The sequence below is a fragment of the Malurus melanocephalus genome, unplaced genomic scaffold, assembly GCF_030028575.1.
Source record: "Malurus melanocephalus ecotype Western Australia unplaced genomic scaffold, MMel_1.1 scaffold_471, whole genome shotgun sequence".
Lineage (NCBI taxonomy): Eukaryota > Metazoa > Chordata > Aves > Passeriformes > Maluridae > Malurus > Malurus melanocephalus.
Window position 1 is genome coordinate 192045 of NW_026623703.1, and position 27158 is coordinate 219202.

At 47.6% G+C, this 27158-nt stretch overlaps 2 protein-coding genes across 4 annotated transcripts in view; one reads left to right on the top strand and one right to left on the bottom strand.

The window, feature by feature from the left end:
- CDR2 (cerebellar degeneration related protein 2) overlaps positions 1-27158 on the top strand; it is a 98877-nt gene that overhangs the window by 11362 nt on the left and 60357 nt on the right. Inside the window, exon 5 of one of the 2 annotated variants that reach the window (XM_057380802.1) lies at positions 1-904. In XM_057380802.1, coding sequence (XP_057236785.1) covers positions 1-868 — 868 coding nt within the window. In that variant the 3' untranslated portion in view covers positions 869-904. Of the gene's footprint in view, positions 3957-27158 lie in introns of those variants that run through there. The other variant, XM_057380800.1, reaches the window with a different exon arrangement.
- POLR3E (RNA polymerase III subunit E) lies at positions 3953-27089 on the bottom strand. 2 transcript variants are annotated; one of them, XM_057380795.1, is made up of 22 exons: positions 26974-27089; positions 25155-25236; positions 24267-24348; positions 23794-23844; positions 23049-23126; positions 22421-22536; positions 22051-22133; positions 21240-21347; positions 20743-20792; positions 20484-20603; positions 19849-19934; positions 19145-19189; positions 18970-19061; positions 18126-18246; positions 16038-16119; positions 13817-13876; positions 12807-12964; positions 12619-12683; positions 11004-11521; positions 7258-7335; positions 6458-6583; positions 3953-4268 (listed from the first exon to the last, which is right to left on the bottom strand). In XM_057380795.1, exons 3-22 carry the CDS (start codon positions 24300-24302, stop codon positions 4212-4214), a joined length of 2130 nt encoding a protein of 709 aa, XP_057236778.1. In that variant the 5' UTR covers positions 24303-24348; positions 25155-25236; positions 26974-27089; the 3' UTR covers positions 3953-4211. The 2 variants fall into 2 exon arrangements, with proteins under 2 accessions (XP_057236778.1, XP_057236777.1); XM_057380794.1 differs by lacking the exon at positions 25155-25236.

Genomic DNA, 27158 nt, shown 5'->3' on the forward strand with positions numbered 1-27158 from the left:
GTACTTTGTTTATGATCACGTGTTTGCAGAAAAGATTACTTCTATGGATAGTCAGCTAAGTCCTCTAGAAGAAGAAAAYGAGAAGTTAAAGAAGGCAGTGACAGTTCTGCAAGCCCAGCTGAACCTAGAGAAAGAGAAGAGGGTGACCATGGAAGAGGAATACAGTCTCATGGTGAAAGAGAACTGTGAGCTGGAGCGGAGGTTGGTGGATACAGACTTGTACCGGGCACGGGCAGAGGAGCTGGAAGCAGAGGTGGCTGAAATGAGACAGATACTTCAGTCTGAAAACACRCTCCACAATGCAGAGAAATTGGTGCCAGAATCCTTTTTCATTTCATTCAAGGAGTCTTTAGACAGGGAGCTTGGCCAGAGCCTGGCAGATGAGGGACTGGTGACAGTGTCGGAGCTTGAGAAGAAGGCCCTGAAACGGAGCAGCAGTGAGAGCCTCCTGAGCAGTGCTGCTGGGGCAGACATTCTCAGGGGCCACGAAGAAACGTGTATCAGGAGAGCTGAGGCTGTGAAGCAGCGAGGAATCTCTGTGCTTAATGAAGTTGATGCTCAGTACAATGCTCTGAAAGTGAAGTATGAGGAGCTTTTGAAGAAGTGTCAGATGGATGAAGACTCTTTGAAACACAAGGCTGTACAAACSCTGAAGCAGTATTCCAAAGACCTAAACGCGGGGAACACCCAGTATGATCTTTCAGCTAGCAATCAAGAGTTCACAATTGCTGAGCTAAGTGACTCTTCCACAAATGCTCTCCCTGAATATAAAGCACTCTTCAAGGAGATTTTTAGCTGTATCAGAAAAACAAAGGAGGAAATAGATGAACATAGAGCAAAGTACAAGACTCTCTCCTCTCAGCCATAACCTTATGTGTTAGTCAAGAACACACTTCATATGAATGTTGGAAACATCCCTTAAATGGATTTCTTGAGCACTCAAAATGAATGTTTTGGATTGGCTGGTTGCCCTGTAGTTAACAAGCKAGTTAGTTATCAACTAGATTCCCTGTTCCTATGTAGCAGTAGATTKAATGTTTAGCACTGTCACACAAACTAGTGGTTATAAAGCAAACAAACATCATGGCTTAATGCTACACTACTACTACTTCATATTACACTTATCTCTGGCCAGAGCAGTAACTGACACTTGTTTCCTTAGTCCACCTCAAAAATAACAGAGCTCAGAACTCAGAATCTCTCACAGGAACCAGACTGAAGCTTTGCTGTGGGTCACAGGGATGATCTAGCCCTGTAACTACACTGATGCAGAAGATTTCCAAAAGCAAAGCCCCGAGCAGTCTCGGGGAGCCTCTCCTCAGCTCCAGGAGGAGGGGAGCAATCCAGCTGAGCTTTGGCAGGGTGGTGGAAAGCTGTGCTTGCTTTAAGCCAATACCACATTTTCACAATACTGAGCTGCCCCACAGATGAGTATAAATGTCTTCCTACTAAGAGATGATTTGATGTAAAGTTTGTGTGGCTTTTTTAGATACGGTTTCCTTTGTAGGGCACTTTGTCTTAAGGCAAGATACTGTGAATTGACTCTGTGTTGTTTGGGACCTACTGTTCTCTGGTGGATGTCTGTACATTTTATGTGTATTTGGTAAGTTAGTTGTTATTTAGCTATTTAACTTTAGAAGTAGCATTGACATAGTGGAGTAGCTTTTAATGTTACACACCACAAACTCCAAGTGCTTGAGGAGACAGGCCAGGTGTAAAACCTTCCATTGTTTTGTCTGTTGGTTGCAGTGTCAGCCTCTCTGGCCCTRTTCTGTGCTGCCTGTGGGGTGGTGGGAGATGGATACAACACTGCCAGCTCATRTCCTGCTGAAAACAGGGGACCACACTCTTGTTCTTCCTCTCCTTTTCCACTCCCTAYTAGTAATTCTACGTATTTAATTTCTGCAAAACAAAGGACGTGGGGAAGGTTGTTCTTTAGAACAGCTTCAAAGTGTGAAGAAAAGAGCGATTAAGAGGGAGAAAAAAGGCACAATGAAAGGTGACATCCTCCTTKTGAAGGGTCTCACAGTTTAATGTGGCCAGCAGCTTCCTGCCAAGTTGYTGTGAGGTACCAAACCCTTGACCTGGAATGTTGATCGTTTCTCAGCTTTAGTCTGAGCTTTAGTCAACTGCTGCTGCTGCAGCTCTGCTGCCTTACGCTGTGCTCTGTCCAGCTCGTCCTTCAGGTACAGTATTAAGAYTTCATGTTGTGGGAGTTTCTCTAAAATGTGTATTGCAGTCTGAAAATTATTTAAAAATGGGAATCTGAATCTTCTGAATATTTTTCTAAGCAAATAAATAATCCAGTCAAGCTGCATGTGTAAGTAGTAATTATATCCATTTGTGCCAATCAGGAAACAGCAAACAGCTTGGTGCAGATGCCACCTGCATTATCTAGTCTTGCCATCTTTCCTACAGAGCTCAGAGGGAGTTCCCATGAAATTTGTATTTGTAAATACAATATGCTAAAWGGAAGAGAACAGGCCTGTCTAGGATAAAAATCCAGATAGAAGTAAGTGTTTTCTCACTGTTGTGGTTTTTGTTAGTGCTCAAAAAAGAGGTGAGTGGGGGGGAAAGGCAGAAAAGCCATTCTGCTGTGAGGTTACTGTGTCCTGTCTCACCCCAGTTAGACTGGAAAGGCACAGAATGGTTCACTAACAGTATTTCTTACCACTTTGAGAGCAAGGGAATTCTGCTGGAGCAGAAGACATGTAAAAGCAGTTCCAAATTCTCGGTTAAATAGGTGATCATCAGTAGTTTTATTACTTTTGGCTAATTTATACCACTTTGATATATACAATTTCTATGCTTTAAAAATACCAAAAATATTTCCTCAGAATTACTGGATTGTTCTGTACTGTACCTCCCCCTTGGCCACCTGTGCCATTGCTGAGCTCTGGCTGTACTGCAGCACTCACCTGTGCAATAAATCTCTCCAGGCTGGGCTTTTCTTAGAGCTTCTCTTGGAGCAGCTTTCCCCGAGAGCAGCCACTGGGTCAGTGCCAGCCAGGGCTGCCTCAACATAAAACACATCCCAGTTTTATTGATGGACTTTTTTATTAACTGTACTAGCCTATTAAATAAGGTARAGTTTTAGCAGTTTAAAAATAGCCATTTTCCACCAAAATGCAAAATGCTGTAAGTATGGCGATAATATTCTTAGCCATTCTTATCTGGATTAACTACCTTAATCTGCTTATTTTAGTCAACAACTCAACTCGGCCTTTTCTGAGCATAAGTAGATGAAATCAATAGAATCCCCTTGAGCTTCTCATGTGATGGAAGAGAACGGGCAGAGAACTGGCCCAGCGTTGTGCAGTGCCACAGCAGATAAATACTCCTGCAAGTGGGGTGAGTGCAGTGGAGTAACCAGGGCTGCTCCCTGTCCTTCCTTCCCAAGCCTTCAGGATGGAAAAGGAGCAGCTGCAGCTTCTCTTTCGTCTTTGACAAATACAARGCGGGGTAGAGTTGACCTTTGAGATAAAGTTTTATTTAAAAATTACACAAAATAGAGGTTTTACATGGTTGCCATGTGGTAACTACAGCTGGATGCCTTCCAGAGGGTGCCCTCGGTAAGTTACTGCACTCTATCACACACAGTAATGCACAAAGTCCCTCAAAACAACCCCACACCAGTAGAAGAAATCCAGTAGTTGTTGCCCATGTTTCAGGTGTTGGTACTTCCCCAAATAACTCATTTCACAGACAACAGGTGAGAACAATTGCAATGTATTACAGAGTTCACAGACAGTGATTTTGTTCCCCCCTCCCAGGCCTGACATTCCCATGAACACGACTACCTGCTCTCTACAGAGAGGGCTGCAAGGGCTATGACAATGCTCACAGTATGAGCATCCAGGGATTTAACAAAAACTGGGATGGTTGTAAACAAATTTAATTTATTGGCATTACTTACAAAATAAAGTTTTAGACCATGATTTTCCATCATGTCTGTGTCACTATATGGTTTTATTTTTTTCATAACGAAACAGAAGGAGAATTGCAATACATTAGAAATCCCAGATTAATCAAGCTGCAGACGGGGTCCCACGGTGCCTTCCCGGCGGTTTCTGTGCCTCGGGGGCCATGCAAGCTCCGAGCTGGGATGTGCCCACGGGGCCCGAGCAGTGAGAGCTGCCCCGGCATGGCTCGGGCTGAGCTGCTGCAGTTCCTCTGTGTCCCGGAGATCACTGACACTGCTGCCACCGCTGTCAGGACTGCACCGTCCCCTTCAGGTACCACATGCCMCCGTAGCTGACACAGCAGTCCTGGGGAGACAGGAAAGGCTCYGTKAGGCTGCCCAGGGAGCTGCTGGARGCACCATCCCTGGAGGTGTTCAGGAGCTGCCTGGATCAGGGCAAGGTGCTGCATTGATGGGTGCATGGATGGTCTCAAAGGTCTCTTCCAACCCTGAAGGTTCTATGATTCTAAAGTCCATAAAGTCTTGGGAACAACTAGCTGGGACAATAAACATGATGAGAAACAGCAGCCCTTCTCCAGTGCACAGGAGAGCAGGARCCTGGAGCACAGGGTGTCCCCACCCTGCAGGACACAGGGCTTCAGTGCAGGGAGGGGACGGGCAGTGGGGGAAGGTGCAAAGGGACAAAGGATGGCACTGAGGAACAGTGGTGCCTCCTGGGGCTCGGTGGCTGAGGGAGGGAAGGATGTGAGGGCTGAGGAGCAGGGAATGCAAAGGCAAATGGGGTGAAACTCAGGGCAACAGGCTGAGGGAAGAGTGGGAGCGAGTGGGAGTGAGGGCAGGCACTGGATTTTTTAAGACAATGAAATGTCTTTGTTGTAGGACAATGGAATGTCCAACCTCAGAACGCTGCTGTGAGCACACGTGTGCTGCTCTTGGGGCAGGAGAGCACCCCAGCAAAGGAGCACAGGGCCTGGGCTGCCCTGGGGCTCACTGCCTGCTTTCCATCAGGTGAGCACCAAATCTCTCAGTTTCTGAGCTCACAGCTTCCCTTTCTTTCACTCCAACCTCCCACTCAGGTAATTCAACACAGGCTCAAGTACTGCTACAGAACTGAGCCTGTGGAGCTTAAACAGATAATGTTTTCTGCAGTCTTGGGACTCATCCATCACAAAAACAAACCCAGAGGTTACAAAGAGGGTTTGCAGACTTCATCTGCAGATGCAAAAATACAAACCCTGTCAGCCTGTTCCTCTGTGTATAAAAATGAGCACAGGCAGATGGGGAAATAGTCAACAAATCCAATTTCGCTTGAAGAGGAATCCAATCTCTTGTGGCTTAAAGAAGCCAGAGAATCTTCCTATTTCATTAAATCATACTGCTGAATGTTATTTCAGAAACAAAGGTAATTTCCCATATTCCTGTGACAAATGTATTCAAGACAATAAAGCCTGCCACAACACAAGSCTGGTCACCCACTGACTTAGTGACTTACATAAAAACAGAGCCTGATGACTTAGGGGCAGGTATTTTTTCCAGAAATAGGCTATCTGTTAAATAGCAGCAGCATCATGAAAAACTAATGCCATTACATTGTCTGATGTTCCAGGAGAGCTGACACTTGAGCTCCTGTCGTGGCTGACAAATGCCCCAGCCCAGGAGCCACAGGAAATACTGTCTAGCAGGCAGAAAGGGCTGAGCTTATTTTACTGCTAACACAACCAGGTTCTTTCAAGCAAGACCAGTTTGCTYATTATCACAGCAACAGATCTGTAATTCTTCAAAGATGCCATTATTCATTTGCAGATCACAATGTAATAAAGTACTTAGGCACTTGTCTCATTGAAGTGGGTGACAGTGAGCAAAGGCCCAGCCACAATGATTAAAGCATTACATTACTTGGCAACTTTCTGCTTGGCCATCCTGCATCTCCTTTAAAGTCATGGCCTGTGTGGTCTGTACTTTATAACTTCAAATTCTTGAGCAAGTAAATGGTGCATCTTCAAAGACATGAAAGGATTCAAACAAACATTCACAATGAGATGTGCTAACTACTACTCTGCCTGCTGCTTTTGGCCAGGGTTTTGCTCTGTACAAAGCTGCACATCCTRCTGGAGAATGAAGTGCATTTCCTTSTGCAMATCTCTTTGTGCTCTTCAGCACTAACCAGCAGCAGGCAGCTGTAACTCAGAGCACTGGGCACAGCCTTCCCACCTCCTTCATGTTTAATTCTGCATTATTTAAAAATAACTCAAGTATCMCATTTACTACACTCTATTCTCTGCTGCTCCAAGATGACAAAAAGAATTGTTGCAATGATACAAAATGTGTGAGCCATTGCTCCTTGGAGGAAAAGAGGAAAAATGAACTTCTGTCATTCTGTAAGAAAACAAGCTGAAACAGGCTTTGTCCATATCCCAACAACTGTTCTGTCATCCTTACCATATGTCAGTTCATGGTTAAAAATCATCCTTTGCTCAAATCAAGCATTAGAACTCCTGCATTAATTGGATCAAACCCCAGTGAACAGAAGCTCACCTTTAAGACTCTATCCACCTCCTGCTTGTTSAGATCCTCCCCACACTCCTGACTCAGCTGGCTCTGGATGACGTTCCTGCGCACTCGGTAGTTTTTCGAGAAGATTTCAAGCAAAACTTGGCGATGCTTTAAAAGAAAATGTACCATAAGTACACAGAGAATAATTATTCCTACCTTTCTGCCCAAACTGCACGTGCCTTAGTCTGTACAAAACATTCTCAGAACTGCATTGGAGGATTGTTGCAAYGAAGAAGGGGGTGCAATGCATTCCTCTCAAATGCTGAAGTATTCACTTCACTTCACACAAGAGGTTGGCTTGTGCTTCTTTCTTTCCTATAAAAATGTTATTTCATGGAGGCAGGAATTGCACTGTCCATCCATGGTTGCTGGGCACCTTCCCTTTCTCCTCATTTACTGACAGCAGCCAGAACTCAGGGGATGCTCACACATGCTGTAACCATTTCCTATTCTAAGTATAAACAGATACAACAGCTATGCCTGTTAATCTCTGGTTAATGTTGCATTACCATCAAAGGAAAAAAAACTTGGGCTGGATCCTGATCTGAGGCCTGCACTTGAAATCCTTTCTTCCCCCAGGTTCAGAACAGCCACTGAGCTGGGTACTGACATGATTGCCAACATGTTATGAGCCAGGAGCTTCCTTTCAGCTGGAAACAGGTTGGTGGTGAAAGCACCAACAGAGAAAAACTCCTGCTGCAGCAGTTCCAGAAACATGGATGCAAACAATGGCAAACGTTCAATAAACATATAGTTGGGAATGGCATTTAATTTATCTTTACCTGATCATAAGTGTCACCAGCTTCCCAAAGTGCATAGACCTTTAGTTCATCTGGTGAGGCAGCAGTCTGTGGAGGAAACTGAGAACAAGAGGCTGTTAAAAATAACCAGCTATTTAATGAGTTCTGCTTAATGATCCTGTATCCCTGGACACCCATTASTGAATCCAAACCCTGGTTGCCATGGAATGGAAACAGCCCGAGTGCTGTCCCACCCCACACTGCAGAAGCCTCACACCCCTGCAGACAGAAGGGGCACAACTGCCTCCCCTCCATGCCCTGAGCTCCTAAAAACATCAAATGCCATCCATTTGCCTCAACATTTCCCCTGGAGCAGGGAGCAATGAGCACTGCTGGAATATGCTGTCACTCCTGCCATGTCTCCTCCTGTCTGTCACTAACCATTTATTCCTTTCTGTAACCCAGACCTGAGTCAATCATTGTGAAAAGCTAACAAGGCAGTCCCAACCACTGCACATCCCTCAGCCCTGGCTGAGGCACAAACCAAACCCTTCCTCCCAGCAGCCAAAGACTTGAGCATGGCAGAGTGAAAAGATCAGCATTTCCTTTCATGCTCTGCCTCTGATCTTATTGCAGAGGGGAAGGAAGGGTTTTATCCAGTGGGAGCTGCCTGCTGGGATTAACAGCTTTGACTTTCAGGTTAGTCCAAATGGCTGCAATATAACAAGGTTTTAYACTTGGTTTAGAGCCAGGATTCAGGCTGACTGGGCTCGCAGCACCTGACATAATTCTCCTCCCAAAAGGACACTTGCTTTTGAGGAATAATCTCTCAGCAGAGATAAAATCAAGTTCTCCAGCTTCCCTGCACAAAACAGCTGCAGCAGGAATGGCAAATGCAGGGCACTGGGAGCATCCAGGTACAAGTGCTGGGCTCAGCAAGGAGTGAGCAGAGCCCAGGGCAAACTGCTCCTGCCTCAGCACAGCCTRAAMCACAGCAGTGTTTGTGCAGCCATTSCGGAGGAAACGCTCCCAAACAAACACAGTAACCCAGTCTGCTCCTCCCTGCAGCCTTCCTCTGCAAACTGCTGTGAGCTCTGGTGCCAGCAGCTCCTGCTCACTGCTGCTGTCACACAGGAGTGGCAAATGCCATCACGGACTCCTCAGAGATGTGCAGCCCAAAGAGCTTCACTGTGTGCCCATCTGGTGCCCCTCTGCTGGGTATGGCACCTTCATCTCCCAGCCTCACCTGGATACAGCTCTGTGCTACCTTAAAATCCTCATTGGAGTATTTGCCCGGTGCCTCTTCCTGCTCTAAGCCCCCGGAGCAAGGGCAGGGCCCTCGGGAGCTGAACCAGGAGCCACAGAGCCCCAGAGCCAGGGCTGCCAGGGCTGCCAGGGCTGCCACGTTCACACGGACGCTCTCAGGGAGGAGCCCTTGGCTCTGGGATCTCTCCCTGCAGCCCTGAGCCCCTGCCAGGCAGCCTCAGTCACTGCTGAACAGATGGAGGGGCTCAGAGTGCCAGACAAAAAYTTATCAGCTGGAGAAATCCTGAAGGCAAACTGTTGATGGGAGCTCTYGGGGAGCCTGGCACTGGTGCCAGCCTGCAGGGCTCTGTGTGAGCACAGGGCTGCACTGCCCTCCTGCCAGCCAGGCAYGACACCCAAACACTTACATCATTTCCTGAGGCCTCAAAAACATCATCAAGCTCTCCTCTCCCTCTCCCTCTCCTCTCCTCTCCCATGGCAGCACCAGCCCAGATTTGCTCTTTCCTGCCCTGTGCTGTTCCCTCCCCTGGCTGAGGCCGTGCAGCAGAGCCAGCACACCCTGCAGGGATCCCCAGGGCCTCTCTGGCTCCCCACAAACACCATTTATCCCATACCCAGGTGCTGCTGGCCAGCCCTGCAGTCAATCCTGCATTCCCCTAAGGTTCCAATTGCCATTTTCAACCACATGTTTCCTATAACAGGTAAGCACTCGAGCCAAGAGTGTCTTCACTCCCCACAGAACATCATCTTAATTACCTCAGATCATTGATTTTTATCACCAAAGCACTTTCAGTTACAGAAAACTAATGAGTACCTATGAAATCCCACACTAAAGAACCCTCCAGGCTTTCCCTGAGCTCACACAACTTTGCTGGGTTCTGATAAAACTGTCCAGGGGAACAGCCAAGGAACACCAAAGGGTGTGAGCCCATGCAAAGAGCAGAGCCAGCCCCATTCCCTCTGGGGGCAATGATTTCCATTGCTGACAGCACTGCAGGCTCAAACCAGCTCCTGCACAACAGCTCAAGGGTTGCAGTAAATCCTGAGTCAGCAGAACTAAAACTTGCAGCAGCCTCCTCGAGAGACATCCCAGGAGCCCTTCTGCACCTCTGCAGGTCTCCTTGACAGGCTTTTCTAGACAGAAGGAAGTTCCTGGCCACCAATTCAGCAGGATTTTATTYTGCTTTTTGAGAAGAAAAACTACTTCACTTTCACTCCTTGTGTGGATAAAATAATTTCCAAAATCCCCAATTTCCAAAGCAAACAAGTCCCAGACTGTTCCAAAGCACAGCCAGAACACAGACACTGCACAGCCAGGACCTGACACAGCCAGGACAGGAGAGGAGCACAGAGCAGCACCAGTGCTGTTCTCCCAGTGCCATTTCCAGTGTTTCTGGGTTCCCTGGTGTCACACCGTGTCCCCTGCACACACCAGTGCTGCTCTCCAGTGCCATTTCCAGTGTGTGTTTCTGGGTTCCCAGGTGTCACACCGTGTCCCCTGCACACACCAGTGCTGCTCTCCAGTGCCATTTCCAGTGTGTGTTTCTGGGTTCCCAGGTGTCACACCGTGTCCCCTGCACACACCAGTGCTGCTCTCCAGTGCCATTTCCAGTGTGTGTTTCTGGGTTCCCAGGTGTCACACCGTGTCCCCTGCACACACCAGTGCTGCTCTCCAGTGCCATTTCCAGTGTGTGTTTCTGGGTTCCCAGGTGTCACACCGTGTCCCCTGCACACACCAGTGCTGCTCTCCAGTGCCATTTCCAGTGTGTGTTTCTGGGTTCCCAGGTGTCACACCGTGTCCCCTGCACACACTGAACACACTCCTGCTGTCCCCAGCAGCTCCAGGCTCTCCTGTTTCCTGTTCTCTCCTGTTTCCTGTTCTCTCCTGTTTCCTGCTCCTTCTCCTCGCTCCACAAAGGCAGCAGCTCCCAAGCTCCTGCTCGTAACCCAATCAGCAGTGCCAGATGTCTCAGAAAATTAATTTCCTTTCCTGCTCTTTCCCATGATGCCAGATTGCCTTTCCTCTCCTRAGCATCCCTGCCTGGCAGCCCTGCTCTGTCTCACATCATTTCCACACACAMAAASACACAAACACCTTGCACAGGCTGGAGGAAACACCCGGACAGCCAATGTCACCTTCCCAGGGCTCTGGTGCTCCCTGACACTCCAGCAGTTCCCAGACAGCCAATGTCACCTTCCCAGCGGGGTCTGTCCCCAGGGGAAGGAGCCTGAGCCATTCCAGGGAGCTGATGGGAATCTGGGGTTGCCTTAGGGTGTGAACAGGAGGAGCTGGAACAGCTCATCCCTGCAGCCCAACACCCTGAGGGAACAGAGCCCAGGATGAGAGGGAGCAGAGAGCAGAGWGCAGGGCTCCAGACACGATTCCAGTGCTGGAATGTTCCAGTCACCCCGAGCACATCTGTCCTGTTCCACCAGAACAGGACACAAACATTTCCCAGCTCAGGGTTTGATGCCTCCCCAGGGCCCTTCCCCAAAGCACACCACGAGCAACCCATACTTACAGGCACCAAAATCTGTTTGCAGCCAGTGTCCAGCACCATGTCCTGTAACATTTTGTCCGAGATGCCACTGAACAAGGTATGGCCTGGAGGCAGGCTGGCCAAGTGAAGGTTAAATAACCGTTTGAGCTCACTCAGGGTGAGTACAAATTGTTTCTTAAAGGTTGAGGACACAAAGGCTTTGAGTTCCTGGGTGACCCTGTCGATGCAGCCCCCGGGCAGGTGGCCCCCGGGCAGGTGGCCATTGAGAGGCTCCCCCGAGCCCGAGCCCGGGGCTGTGTGCAGCCCATTCACCAGCCCGTTGTTCAGACCCTCCAGGGCCGAGGTATCCATGGGCTCCTCCAGGCYCAGCGGCTCCTCTTTGATGCGGATATTGGCAACATCCATCTTGGCCGAGGGCTCGCTGCATTTCATCTCTGCCTTCTGCTTCTGCAGCTCCTTCTCCAGCTGCCCGTAGTTCTGCTTCACTTTTGCTTTAGCCATGTTGACCCTCTGCTCCCCAGAAACCAGCAAGGGATGAGCTGGTRAGAAACAAAAGGCACCATCAATCTCCACAGGACAGAAAACATCACAGGTTTATGAAATATAAGGCATAAACCCAGCCTGTTGGTTAGATTTTGATTCATTTTGGGGGGTTTTTTGGAGGGCAGTGTGTGTTTGTTTTTCTAAAGCCAAATGCTTGGGGAAGGGTGCTCCAGTCAAAGAATCTGAAGCAAAGGCAGAGTGTGTTTGTTCAATCACCAAGGCCTTTTCCACAATTCAGGAAACCAGGATGCAAACTGCTTACACATCTCTGCTTGTGACCCAAACCCTGGCAGCAGAGGAATCCAGCCCCAGGGCCAAGGCAAGGAGCAGTGTTTAGGCCAAAGGCATGCCCAGCACTCATGCTGGGATCTTCTCTGCTGTCAGGCTCCCTAATCCTCTCCAAATAACCCCACACCTAATCCTTCCCAGCAGCTCAGACACAGSCTATTCAAATGGTTCATATGTTCCTCTGGCAGCTCTGCTTGTACTCCTCAATCAGTGAGCCCAATGTCCAGTTAAAACTCTCTGGAATCTCAAGTTTCCACAATCTTTTAGGATTTTGGAGCAGCTACTTTAACATTCTYCCTGGTGGAGAAGGATGTCAAACAGACACAGCTTCACAGCTCCTTCCAGCCTCCTGCATTCCCCAGGAACTGCYTGGCCCTCAACCACACCAGAAAGCCAAATCAGGGAAGGAAAAAATCCCTTTGTGCACATTAAATTGCATTAACATTAAACTGGGAGGTGAGAATTAGCTGTGCCCTCCCTTCAGGAGCTGCCATAAATGAGCAGGTGGGTAACAGAAGCAGCTGATCTTACAGGGTCAGATGTGAGTCCCCAGGGCCACAGACCCTCCCTGCTCTGCCACAAGGATGCCACAGCAGCTGCTGTCACCCAACATCAGTGACAGCAGGAGACACCAAGATCTGGCTTAAACAGCCCAGAGGAAGCACAAGAATTAAACAAGACCAGTCTGCACCACACTCAAAACCAGAGAGGAACTCCAAAAAAATCCCTCAGGAATATGGATGGATGGATGGATGGGTGGATGGGTGGACATGCTTCAACATGATCCAYGCACAATTCCATTTACCTGATTGTGCCTCTTGTTTCTTTGGTGTCAAGTGCTCCTTTAGGAGATTATAGACCTTTTCTAATCTGAAAGACAAAGACACAACATTCCAAGACAGTATACAGATTAAATTATCAATGTCTGGAGAACCTTTGTATTAACAGTTCTTTGCYTCTGGCTTATTCCCCAAAATACAGTAAATTACTTACTTGGCCTGAATGCCCATCCACAGCATCTGCTGCCTCTGAACTATATCTGGATGCTTCTTAACAAAATCTTCATCGTAAGGGAGCATGAACTCCCAGCCTTTGTTTATTCTTGCCACAGACATGTGCTCTAGGAAGTCTTTCACATCTTCTGGGCAAAGCTAAAAGCAAAAGCATAAATACCATGGACAGGAAAGCTGGGCTGAGCTGGGGGAAATGGGGCACACACCCAGCTCTCATCCAGCTCTGCAGCACCAACACTTTCACACTCTGCTAAAAGCCCAGCACTTCAGAGAGCAGCAGTGATTCATCACCCCAGAGTCAAACAGCTCACAGCATGTTTTGTGAAGGAAAGGGAGTTTCCAAAGGGAGATGAAAAGGCTCCATGGGGAAGAGAAGCATGTTCTACAATGTTAATCTTATTTTAGAGCTGCAGGCCAGATGTGCTGCACCTACACATGCCCAGCTTTTAAGCAGCCCTGGTTTTTACATTCCAAAAATAGATGGTCTGTGCATAAAATGACACATTTTATCACTTTACTGCATTTTAAAAAATTTTGGTTTTGTCCTTTTTAATGTTCCTCATTCATTGACCACTCTTAACAGAATGCTCAGATGTCTGAGTTACTTTAAGGTTTTTACTCAGTGTTGCAGTTGGCAAAAGCCAACAGAAGAGCTGCTCCTGCACACCCAGAGCAGAGCAGGCACTGGGGGCTGTGTAAGCACCTTCARTCTGCACAGTCCAAACTGCCCAACCTTCCACTGAAACACCAGGGGAACCATGCATGGCTCAGCTCAAAGGCCAGCCTTGCAGATGTGGAAACTGGAAATGCTCTGAAATTTCTTCTAGAAAAAGTACCATCTCTACCTGTTGCAAATGGAAGGGAAAGCAGGTGGGGTGAGAGGGAAGGCAGCAGCATCCACCATCCACCATCCACAGCCACACAACAGCCAGCAGCATTCAGCCAACCCATCACCACCTGCTGATGGAGGAAGAAAACAAATCCACTCACTTTTGTAACTGCTGCCACTTCCTTCCTCACAACCCAGCGATCCTGCGTGAACTTCCACATCTAGGAAGAGAACAAAAGAGGAAAATCTAGTAATTGCATGTAACAGTTGCTCTGCTGAAGTTCTAGCAATGACCCTGTTCAATGATGTTCCACAAAAATAGAACCTCCATTGCTTTCAAGAAAATAGAAGTGATTCTCAGCCAGGTAGTGGAAAAACATTTTCTGGCTCCTTCTGTCCTCAAATGGCCATGAACACAGGACCAAAAGCTTTGAGAGTCCATGGTGTGCCAGGGCAAACCTATGACTACAAAAGCTATGAGGAATCTCTTGAACTCWAACTCCATTTAGCTTCAAAACAAAACAAACAAAAATAAACCCCAAACCAAAACCACTGCAGTGATGCTGGGACCCAGAATTCACACCTGAAGTTTAGTTTCTCACATACTCCTCATCATCAGAGGAACTCTCCAAGCACTTTCACACAGGGGCCCATGGGGCTGACCAGTGCTGCCCTTGAGAGCACAGAGCCCTGTAAAGTGCCTGTTCCCTTCCTCCAGCCCCATCAGTCACCCACAGTTATTCCAGGATGTGCTGTCACTCCCAGACTGTCCCCAGGTAAGGGACAGTTGGGTGCTGTGCACAGCAGCTCCAAATCCCAAGACACTGACAGGATTTGGGCAGAACACTGCCTGAAAATCACTCACTCTCATTTCTTCCTGCCTCCATTTAAATAGGCTACAGCCTCTTTTAGTCTGTGTGTATTAATAATGGTGTTAAGAATTCAAARCCTCATTACTGACAATTTCTTCCTGTCCTATGTCATCCATGCCTCCTTCTCTCCCTCTGAGCATCTCTGCCCATGAACACACAAACCCACCCCGCTCACTTCAGGGCACTGGCATTTCTGTTTTAAAGCACAGAAAGTCCATAAATGCTTTTTGAACTTACTAATTCCTTTACACATATATATCCAGGAAAATAACCTTCACTTTTTAACCTAGAAAGCATTTTCTTCATAGATGAAGAAGCATTACATACTATTTCTGAGTCTTATAAGCAGACATTTCTYTTTGTCTGAAAGCCAGAACTACTGATCCACTCTATTTTCTAACATTTTAACTTCTTCCTTGATGYAGTATTAATCAGCAAATTATTTGTCTTTAATACCAACACAGATCCATTTCTCATGGAATGTATATTTGACATAATTCAAACGAAAATAATGTATCTTTTCATCCTCATTGTTAGAACACTGTCCCTTATTTAACTGAGCATAACAATTCTGGTCCCTGAACTTCAAGCACGACGTGTCCCCTAATCTGCTGTGCCCTAAAGACTCCTGTCACTGGGTCACACCTGGATCCAGGTCTCCATATGGCAGTGTCTTGGCAGACATCAAGAGACAATGAACAGCCACTTTCAATCACCATCAGTTTGATCTTACAGTAGCACTAAAATACCCCTAAATCTCTTGCACAGCATTCTCCTGTTCAGAGTTAAATCTCACCAACAAACTCTGCAAAACCAATCAGGTCTAACTGAAGAAAACCAGAGCTGTGCACTCATCAGATTTGCTCTGSTGGGGCGGAAGCCATAAACTGATTATGAACTTAGAAACCACTTAGGAACTTAATTCTTTCCATAGTTAGTGAAAACAAACACAATGCAGAGGTTGTTCCTTTTTGCTGTGCTTATGTGTGTGTTTTCAAGACCCGTATTCATTTCAGCTTCCATGTGCAGCTCCTGCTCACAAAAGGTGCCTGGGAACAAAGTCCTTTCACTGATTAGCAGCCCTGGGGAATAAAGTCCTTTTTACAGATCAACAGTGCATGCTCAGGGAGCACAGGGCTTACCCACACTGCCCTCCTGAGCCCTCGGTGCTGAGGCACAGAACAGAGCTGCAGAAACAACAACTTTATTATGCAGTGCTGGCTGTGGTGCAAGCCCCACAGCGAGGGGCAATGCGATAGCAGCTCCTCTGCGTGTGTGAGAAAGGGATGAATGTGCTCAGCACAGATGAGCTGAACCTGCCAGCCAGACACAGAGTCAGCCTACACCACCACTCCCAGGCAGACCTGGAACAGCACCTTCAGCACTAAAACACGAACAACTCCCCTGGAGGAAGCACCTCAGTGCAGGAGAGCAGCAGGGTTTGCAATGCTGGGGCCTCTCAAACTTCACCTTGTTTTCCTTYAGAAGAAACAAACACTTTTATACTCACAACAAAGTCTCTCCCTCTACAGAGCACTTCTGCAGGAACTCCACTRTGGGGACTGGAAGTATCCTTTGGGTAGAGGACATCACTGTTAATTAAAAAGGAAGAGGAATTAGTTACTAGGTACTCCAGAAAAACGGCATTAGTGAAGATTAGCATAACAAACATGCCCTCCCTGTTCTGCAGTAAAATTATACCTTTATCCAAAGCATGGTTTTCATTAAAGGCATCAATATTGGTGTAATTACACCACTGCAATTACACTAATGCAGAAAGGCTTACAGCAGCAAAGCACAGCCTTGTGGCAAGCAGGTGTGTGCAACACAGCTACAAGCTCTGCTTTGTTCTTGCAAAGCCTTCCCTCCCTTGGATCCGTGTAAACAAGACCAGAACGATCCTAAGAAGTGCTTAGGCTAACGTGGCATGCAGCCCTGAAGGCAGCATTTAGCCAAAATGCTGATGTACRGGCATGAAGAGTTTTTTATTTCCTCACCAGCAATGAAGGGTTTAACAGAACAGCATCACCAAATGTCACACTGGAACCAACAGCCCCAAGACCAGCATTACTCYGTGCCCTTGGCTGCTTGTAGGGTGGCCCAGCTGATGACAAGTGTTACCAGGCTCTCCAAAACCCCACAGCAACTCGAGGTCATCACCTTGATCCTACCCAGGCCACAGAAATGGGTCCCCAGTCTGTTCAAAGCTCTGAYTGTGCTCTGTGCCCAAACACCCCATCCAGGACAGATCCACACATCCTCCTCACACTGACAGCAAACAGTTATCACCTAAACACAATCTGAATGTGAATACACCACCTTTAACTTGCTTCAGCTTCCTCCTGTGACACTGCAGGACAGCAGGGCTGTGTAAAAGCTGGGCACACTGCTAATAAAGGCCTGTGGCACAATAGCTGAGCATCCTGCTGGCACACTCACATTGCTAGCTGATGCCATKCACCTTAACACAGCTATTCCAGAGATTGGAATTCTCTGCATGCAGGGCTCCACCCAGTGAAAAAACATACTGCATTTTAGACTTCAATCCCCAATAGGATGCTTTATCCTATTAAAGAGCAAGATGATACAGAACCCAATTCTGTGGTACTCTCAGTAACCCCACGCTTGATTCATTAAGCAGGTAATGCCTTCCAGAGGGCAGTTTGAGGWGCCTCCACTGATGAACAGCAAGAGRACTGCTCCGAGATCCTTACTGCACTGAATTTTGCTAAGAAATATCACAGCTGACATTGGTTTGATTTTGTGTTTCTATTTGATACTAATCTCTGGAAGAATTCAGAACAGCTCTCTCACAAAAGAACGTGAGTGCAGACAACATCAAAAACCTGTCATAACTCAGATGCAAGCATAGATTACATCACTGCTCAGACATAATCCCACTTAGGACAGGTACTAAGGCATTGTCTTTCCACAACCCTTTGGATTTGGAGACTCCAAGAGACCGACAGCGTGATACCACAGCTTTGCAGAGCTGCGAGGTGGGAGCGTGGCAGTTTGGGCTGCAAGGGCGGACGCACAAAGCCCGTGAATCTGGTGCATGATCCTGGGGCATTCCCGGTACATGATCCCATTGCGCTCCCGGTGCGTGACACCGGAGGGTTCCCAGTGCGTGATCCCGGGGCATTCCCGGCCCGTTCCCTGCCTGTTCTCGGTGCGTGATCCCAGCCCGTTCCCTGCTTGTTCCCAGCCCGTTCCCGGTGCATTCCCAGCCTGTTCCCAGCCCGTTCCCGGCGCGCTCCCGGCCCGTTCCCGGTGCTCTCCCGGTCCTCTCCCAGCCCTTTCCCGGCCCGTTCCCGGTGCTCTCCCAGCCCGTTCCCAGCCCGTTCCCGGTGCTCTCCCAGCCCGTTCCCAGCGCGCTCCCAGCCCGTTCCCGGCGCGCTCCCAGCCCGTTCCCGGCGCTCTCCCAGCCCGCTCCCGGCCCGTTCCCTGCGCGCTCCCGGCCCGTTCCCTGCGCGCTCCCGGCGCATTCCCAGCCCGTTCCCGGCGCTCTCCCAGCCCGTTCCCAGCGCTATCCCGGCCCTTTCCCTGCGCGCTCCCGGCGCTGTCCCTGCGCGCTCCCGGCACCAAGCCGCCGTACCTCTTGACCACCCAGTTTCCCTGGACCAGCAGCGCCACCTGCTGCACGCAGCGCAGCACGGCCGTGGSGTCGGTGCCCGAGCCCAGCAGACTCATCAGGTTGGCGAACGGCATCACCTTCACTGCCAACACAGAAACCAAAAACACAGCGTTACACACAGCACAGCTGCTCACAGGAAAAGCTTCATCTCGGGACAAAATCAAATCTCAGCTTTAGTCAGTCCCCACCCGGTGCTAYAGGCATCGTCTGGTCTAAAAGATGCTAGGGCTGCATCACAGTTGACTGGCTTAACTGGTCACAAATTCATGTATTAACAAAATAATATTCTCAATTAAACCTGTATCTTTGACAATATCTGTAAGCAGAGATACATGACAAGGAAGGAAACTCCTGAGGCAAAAGCCTCAGGATTTTCTTGGATCAGATAGTAACTCTGAAGACACAAAATAAAACTCCTAGATGACACTCATGAAGTATGTATTTCTTAAAAACTTCACAGAAAATGCCAAGGTGCATGTTGCACATGCTCAGACCCCACATTCCAGGAGATACCTGCTGAAATAAGTGTACCCAGAAAGCTAACATCAAGTTGGAAATTTTTCTAAAGATATGTATCTTTTTTCTAAAGTAATCTATCTTTTCTAAAGCAAATATATCAGCAGTCAGATCAGCTGTCACTGCTCTTCTTAAGCTAAGATTTAGAGATTTAGATTCTTCAGAGAATCAGAGAGCCATACAGTCTGTCTGGTGAGGTGACAGAACTGGCAGTACCGGGGAAGGCACTTTATCTGAGGCAACTACAAGTCATAAAGTGGAGTGCAAATAAATGACTAAAGCCACAAACCGTTCTTCATCAGGATCTTGATCTGATCAGCAAGGGGTAAAGTTCTCAGCTGGGCCATAGAAAGCACATTGCTTGGAGCCATGGGTTTGTCACTGCAGATAAACACAGAGATTTGCAGCCATGAGAAAGAGCATCCAGCCAATGTGGACTCTGAACATCACATACAAACACTTACTTCTCTTCCTCTACGCTTGGAGGCATCAGCATCATTAAATATTCACTGGAAGAAAAGGAAACACATTCTTTTAAAATCTTGTCTTGGGACTTCCCAGGCTTAAGTACCGTAATTTCTCACTTAAAACACCTATCACTGATTCACTGATGTTAAGTGTGTTTTTCTTAACACATTAACCAGAACCAGACTCTGCCACTTTCCTGTTACATGGGCCATGGCTGTATCAGGGAAGCACTGATGGCACTGAGGGAAGGCTCCAGTAGAGCTGCAGTCACCAAGAAACACAAAAACACCTTCCAAGCAGCTTCAACTGCCCCCACAAATCACAAAGGGAAGTTTGTAAGATTTGCTAACAATGGAAGTTATCAGCTTCAGAGTAWTAACTTGTATTGACCAGGAGAAGCTTTTGTTTTAATTTTCCTTTGCAGTATTTACAGTCCAAATAACGTAGGGTTGTGATAATGTACAAGAAGTTACAATCCCAAGTGAAAACAAGAGGCCTGAATCCCAAGAGTACTGGGAAACAAAGRAAACAACCTCAGTAAGAGGAAAGCTAGTGTGTTTTTGTATTTTTTTAAACAATTCAACTTTTATAATTATTAGAATTTTCAAAGAGCAGATTTTTAAAGAATATACTGCTTATTWCTCTGAAACCAATCCCAACTAATTAATGCCATTTCTGCAGGAAACCATCAAACCATTACCTGGGAGATTTAATTAATTCCGTGTTTTCAGCAAGGCCGTGACCTTGGCTAAATAAATACTGGCGCTCATGYTCAGAACGGCTATCCTGGAGACAGCAAAAACCAAGAGTCATCATCACAAACTGAAAACACACACAGTGCCACAGAGCTGCATTTCTCACTCCAAACTAAGGCCACCCCATCATTAYTGCACTACTCAAGCGTTCCACCTCACTAACTGATGTTCTGCTTTCACTTTTTTGTACCATGCCCATGTGATGTGGGAACATTTCCCTCGCTGTGCCTTTGAAACCTCCTGACAGACATGCACAAGTCAGCCAAACAGSATTTCTCACACTTGACTGAATGGGTTTCCCAAGTCTTTCACAAAATTCAGTTCATAATCCAAGACCTGAGTGATTCTTACACTCAGACCCCCCTTTATGTTTGTCCAGCTCTCAGTTTTAAACCTTTTCCAGTGTGGAGACCCCAAGGCATTATCCAGCAGAGGAGATACAGAGCACTGCAGGGTTTGTTGCAGCCTACAGACCTCCTCTTTCTCATCATCTTTTGATGATTCCCTCATTGCCAGGGGCCTGGATTTAAAACCAGTTCTAGACTGGGCTGAGCCTCCTCAGCAGCCAGCACACACCCACCTTCAAGCCATAATAATGCAGGTGGACCCAGTGCTCCTCTGCTTGTCTCTTCTGCAGGAACTCGTAGGACTGAACACGTCGCTGCCGAGCTTGTTCGGTCTCAGGGCGYGAGAATCGGACCTGGAAGATTTGGGTGTCATTAAATAGAGCCCTAAAACCCTTGGGAAAACCACCCATTATTGGTTTGCTACCTCAGAATAGGCTAGGGGCCCTAGCTCCAATGAATCCCCCCAGCACAAAAAGGAAAATGTGGACATACAGTAATTTGCTTAACATCATCTTCAGCTTCATCCTGGGATGAATCACCACCTGCCAGAAAATACAAAAATAAACAGCACTGCAGTGACAGAGCCAGTGACTGTCTGGGGGCCCATGCAGGAACAGAGCACACTGAACTCACATCCCAAGGTTCAACCCCAGCCTGCCACACCATCCATGTGTGACAGCACACACTGCTCCTGACACAGCACACYCTGTCACCATCAACATGTTGCTGTTTTCCAGCAGCAGTGGTGACACAGTCCCCATCACCACCCTTTGTCACTACCCAGCACCTCCCATCCCTCTGCCAGTCCCCCACACAAGCATTTAGGTAAAAAAATACCCCAAGGTCAGTGAAATAATCTGAGAAACGGCCTAAGGATGTCTGTGTKGCTGGAATAAACATCTTCAGAGCATGTGACTCTTATCAGTCATATTACAAAGAGAACTTGTATCYCACCTCCCCAAAGAAAACACAACTCTCAGAGCATTTACCTTCATTAGCAGCTTCTCTTTCTCGGTGTTTTGCATCAGCCTTGTCCAAGTAGGTGAAGCTCGGCCTCAGCTGAAGAATTCCATGTAGTGGAGTCAAGTGAAGTTCACCTGAAAAAGAGAATTSATGTTGGTTAATATTGATTTTTTCCACTGCACAAAGACAGAACTTTTCATTATCTCCCTGTCTCTGTAAAGCCACAGATTCAACWGAGCATAAATATTTAATACAGCAAAACGTAAAGAGGGATTGAAGYGAAAAATTCACCCAGTGCTTGGGATTTCAAGGGAATATGAAAGACCTAGACCTGTTTCTGTTATTTTCCCTTTTGTRTTGAAACCAGAAACATTCTGGCTCAGGCCTGACCCACAGTCCAGAAGACCTTGAATAAAACAGTCATCACTAAAAATCTACATATTGTCATCCCAAATGACCAYCAGACCAAAACTCTGTGATGGCCTGGGCATTCAAGAGAGGGACAAAAGTGTTGAACAGGAAAAGGAGACAGACAAAATTAGATAAAGATAGTAATATAAGTAACAATGATAATTCATGCTACAAATGTGTATTATTTCAGGCCACCATGAATTGTTAAGATTCTGGAGGTATCCACAAACCCAGGGTGTCCTTATATGATATTCACAATTTTGCTAGACCTACTCAAGGACTCTTGGAACACTGATAAGGGAAAACTTTCCTTTRAGATCCATCAGTCAATTAAAACCTAGGCTGAAAAAAGAGATCAAACACATCTTACCTGAACACTGAAATGAGTATGTTTCAGTGATGCAAAGTTAAGCAAAAGAACCTTACCTCTTTTATAAACAGCAGCTGCATAGCGGGAAACATTACTGGCAGCTTGGGAAGAGCAGAAAGTTTGTTTGTCCATCAGCTTCCTGCAGACAGAGGAGAGCAGTGAGATGGCATTCCACAGGAAATGTGGCATGCAGGTGCTAAAGGTCTGAAAGCACCAATTCTCAAAATGGACTGTCAACAACTGCAGCAGATAAATATCCATCATTTCTGTGTGCAAATCCAAATTCATGATGTACCCAAAAAACGTGGGTTACTCCCAAGAATATTTGCTGTAGAACAGTGTCCCAACAGCCCTGTGGCTGCACAGGTGGACACACAGAGATCTGTGCTCACCACAAGGAGGAAAGGAAGGCAAGAGGACACCTACGAGGAATAGGTGCTGCTTTCATCTGTACAGGTGCCATCCACGTTGAGAGCAATCTGCTCTCCCTTGCTGCGGCAGTAGTTGGGATTCAAAGTATCAATGGCCATTTCCAGTTCAACCTGAAGAATTTCAGAGGGAACACAGCTAATTRCCATGGCACAACCCCAAATATATCAACTACAAGCCAACCCCACGCTTCTTAACACCTCCACAGATTTACAGCAAATTTAAGTCCAGAAGCAGCATCATTCAAACSCACAGGGCAGATCTCACACACAGCTGAGCAGGACATACATGGGTTTTGTACTCTGAGGTSATTTAAACAACAAGCTGGAGATACATAAACTCTATGTAAGCTGTATCCACACAGACTGAATTAGCATTAGGAACTGTTTCCCTGAGCAATTCTGTTTTCTATTAAAATAGTGGCTTTCCCACCATGATTTATTCACTACTTTTATTCTAAACTCTACCTTACAGATACAATAACACTCATACTTTCAAACACAGAGATCTGGTCCTGCAAGAAGCTGCATGGTTAGAACAGCTCAACAGCACAATGTGTTTTTCTTAAGTACATTCTGCACAACACGAAACAACTTTTACAGACTGGACTCAAATGATGACCAACCTTTTGCTGCTTTGGTTTTATCTTCGCTGATAAATGTGTAACATCATCGTAGGTCATGGAAGCTGGGCGAATGGGATACTGGAAAACAGRTCATTTCATACACCCCACTTCTTTTAAAGACCAAAGAATTTCACAGAAATTAACTCAATTTCCTCTGTCCCCTCACATGTAAATCCACTTGCCAGATCTTGGAGGCAAGACACCAAGAAAACAAATTAATTGACTGATTTGTGAGTCATCAGGGGATCTGGGAGCATGACCTAGAAAATCTGTTGTTTTCCTCCCAGTCCTCTGCTTTTGTCACTACACAACCCCCTTCCTGCACCCCTGCAATCTGTAACACAGGAAAATAGTCCCACAGTGGCCCAGCAGAAAAATAAAACCTTATCCCTCAGAATTAACTCTCTGTTGAGTTATCAGAAGTAAAATATCTGTGGGTTTTTACAAGTAAGTGTTGGCTTAGAGAGCAGAGGCAGCTTGAGTTGTCTCCTCTGAGCCCTTTGGGAATGCTCAGAGGACAGTGTGGCATCCCAGAGAAATCTCCCAGCCACAGCAGCATCCTGCTAGAGCTGCAACAACTCCAGCACACCCACAGGCCCCACCACAACCAGTGCTCACTCCTGACTCCAAACTCAGACCCAAACAGGTTCTCTATATCCAACACCCTGGCAGACTGAAGCACTAAAGAATTCTCTTTGCATTTATTTTAAACAAACTAACAGTGCATAAAAGTTAACATAAATACCTGAAACAGATAGAGCTTCTCCAGTAGACTTCTGGCCAGGAACACATCAATCTACAAACCAAAACAAACAACTTTCATCAGATGCCAACTGTAATAAAAGTATAACCCTTAGAGCTCAATACTGACATTAGCTTTTCATTATGAACTCTAATACAAAACAATCACTGGAAGCACACGATGGTAGAAGTGAATTCTGCACCTGAATTCCTCTTCTGCCATGGACAGATTACAAAGGGTGAAAAACCTGAGCTGCATCTGCCAGCATGGACATGACTATTCTGACAAAAYAGACACCATGAGCCATTTACTTGGCCACACAACATAATTCTTTGTAGAGAGCAAGCCATTTGTTACACGACAACCACTGATATTGATGACACATTGTTTCAGCAATGTAAAACACTGGGAACTGTAATAATAACAACAATAAAAAATTCTCATATACAATTACTGCTGCCACAATGCACTTTTACCTCTTGTATAATTGGATCATCTTCTTCATTTGCCATGCTAGGATAAAACAAAGCTTTTTCTTGGCTTATTCCTTGGCACAACCTGAAAGAAAACAGAAAYGTCATCTGAATCATTTCATCTGTGTCACATAGCACATGCAGCCTGGAGTATTGTTCAGGTTAACATGGTTCCTTTCAGTGATAATCTGTTTAGTCTGTATTTTGAAGGAATGTATGTGTTGCATGAACAGGGCCCTAATACTCAACAATCTTGACCAAAGGCCACAAAATTAGAGATGAGTGAATGTCTCAAAAAGAGGTCAACTGCTGTAACCTCTGTGGAAGCTGCAGTTTGAGAGAGCCCTGAACCATCACCCTGGAGAGGGGCAAGAGTGGCCTTTTGCACACTCCTCAGCCTTTCCTGGAGTCCTCTGAAACCAGCAGAAAGCACATTTTTCTTCATAACTACACCAACTCCAATGAAAATAAGATTCTGATATTAACTGGGGACTGGATACTMTGGAACAAAAGTTCATTCTGTTCAATCCAGTGCTGTAGTCAGTGTTGGGCCTGGTTCAGACCTCTGAATAAAAAATGATCTCTCAGCTAAAGCAACAACAGTTTTTCCCTGCTGAAATCAAACAAAAGGATTTACAAATTATTTGGAATGCCATTGCAACAATGTTAAGACACTGTTAGTCAATCCATACTGGTTGAGATAGGCAGAAAAAACCAAGACYTCTCACAAATTGACCAAGAAACGTTTTAACAACAAAGATTGCACTCAGCACAGAGCTGATGATGGGRAGCAGACGTGGCAACACCCAAAAGTGGGACACTTGGGTCCAAACCCTCCCTGCTCACACCCTTGAGAAAACGGGAACCACCCTGCCCTTCCTGACAGCCTACCTGCCAAAGATCTGCGAGCTTTGCTCTCTCTCTTCTGAGAAAGTTATTTCACTTTTGAGAYGAGAAATTAAGATTTCCTGGGCTAAGGAGGGACAGAGAAAATCAGTCAGCAGGACATGGTCCCTAGTCCCTCACTGAATGCTGCATATGCACAAAATCTTATACGCAAAATCTCTTTGTGAATCCACCTGTCACTACTCAGGGAAAATGCTGTATTACAAAAACTACATTTTCTCCTTATTCCTGTAAAGACAAAGCATGTCTACAGATCCTTTTCTGGGAGAGTGAGACTGTCAGGTCTATAAATAGGAAGTGTGTCCCAGCACAACTTATAATACTCATGCAAGTGGAAGAAACCCTCTGAATCACAATGATGGCATGCAGACACAATCCTATSTCTAACACATACACATATATAGAGCAGTGTTAATTTCCACTTTTCTCATATACATGTATTTTTACTTTATATTTATTTTATTACCAAAGACTCTAATGTAACTCTAAGAGGTAAACTGCAAATCTGCACATCATTTGAAACACAGACTATTAGCCAGGCCGGCAAAAAACACTCCATTATTTCATTCTTACCTAAAATTGTCACTAATAATGGACCCCAAACCACTAACACTGAAACCTGAAATATTCTTCATGYAATCATGCAGTGCCAAGGAAAGGCCAAGAATTCCTGCTGCATCAGTGCCTGAAAGTATAAATGCTGAAACAGCAAMGTGGGAAAAGTGTCATGTCCTGAATCACTACCACAACTACCTCTGGCACCYGGACTCCTCTGGAAGGAGCTTTCAGCAACCCTCTGGCTCAGGGTGGCCCATGGCATACAGTAAAATGGAGGCTGCAAAAAGAAGCTGGAGCACCTTCCATACATTTACGACMATTATAATTCTGACCCAATTACTGCTTCATTTTCTCCTCATCTGCAAGCAGCTTTGCACAGTCATCCTCTGGCAGTGAACCCAAGAGGGCTYCTCTGCACCAGGACCTCTCTCAGGAGGTGATGTCCCCGAAGCAAACCTTTGGGGTTTAACAAAACCCTTCCCAGCCCAACAGCCGCGTGTCGCAGGGCACGCCAGCCCGAGCTGCCCGGGGCAGGGGTCACTCCCCGCCGGTGACACTGCGGGGCAGGTGGCGGTGCCCGTCCCGTGCTCCCCGCCGGACGCGGCTCTGCATTCCTGGCGCCCGCCCCGTCCTGACACAGCAGCCTGGCAGCGCAGGGGTGCGGGGAAACAGGAGAGGCCGCGGCGAGCCGCCCGAGCCGCCCTGACCGCGGGGACAACGCGAATCCTCCCGGGCGGGACGGGCCGGGCCGGGCTGCAGCCCCGCAGAGCCGGGGCCGGGCAGGGACAGCCGCTGCATTTCGGGGCGGGTGCGCTGCGCCCTGCCCGGCCGGGAGGCACGGGGCTGCGGGCCCGGCAGGACCGGCGGGGCCGCCGCTCTCAGCCCCAGCAGCACAGGCGTTCTCAGCCCGGTAGCACCGGCGGGGCCGCCGCTCTCAGCCTGGCAGGACCGGAGGGATCGGCCGGCGCCTCCCGGTGCCGCTGCGGGAGCCGAGGGGCCGCGGCTGCGGCCGGACCCCGCCCGGTTCCTCCAAGCGCCCCGGGCCGTGCCGTGTCCCGACAGGGCGGCGGAGCCCCGTGCCCCCGCTGTCCCCGCGGTGCCCGGTCCTTGCAGACTCCTCTCCGCCGCATTTCCCGGACAGGCAGAGCCCACCCCAGCACAGGCCGCGCTCCTCCCCCGCCCACCGCCCGCAGGGTCCCCGCCAGCCGGGGTCCCGRCAGAGGCAAAAGCCGCGCTGCCCCCGTACCTGTGCGCGGGCCGGGCGGCGGCAGCGCCGCTCCCCCGCTCGGTGTCGGTGGCGGCGGGGAGCGCTCAGGCAGCCGCCATGTTGGTGGCCGCGGGGCCGGCACGTGGGGACGCGGCGCCTCCTCCTACCCACAATGCTCTCCCGCCGCCGCTGCCGCCAGGGGGCGATGGCGGGCGGCCGCGCAA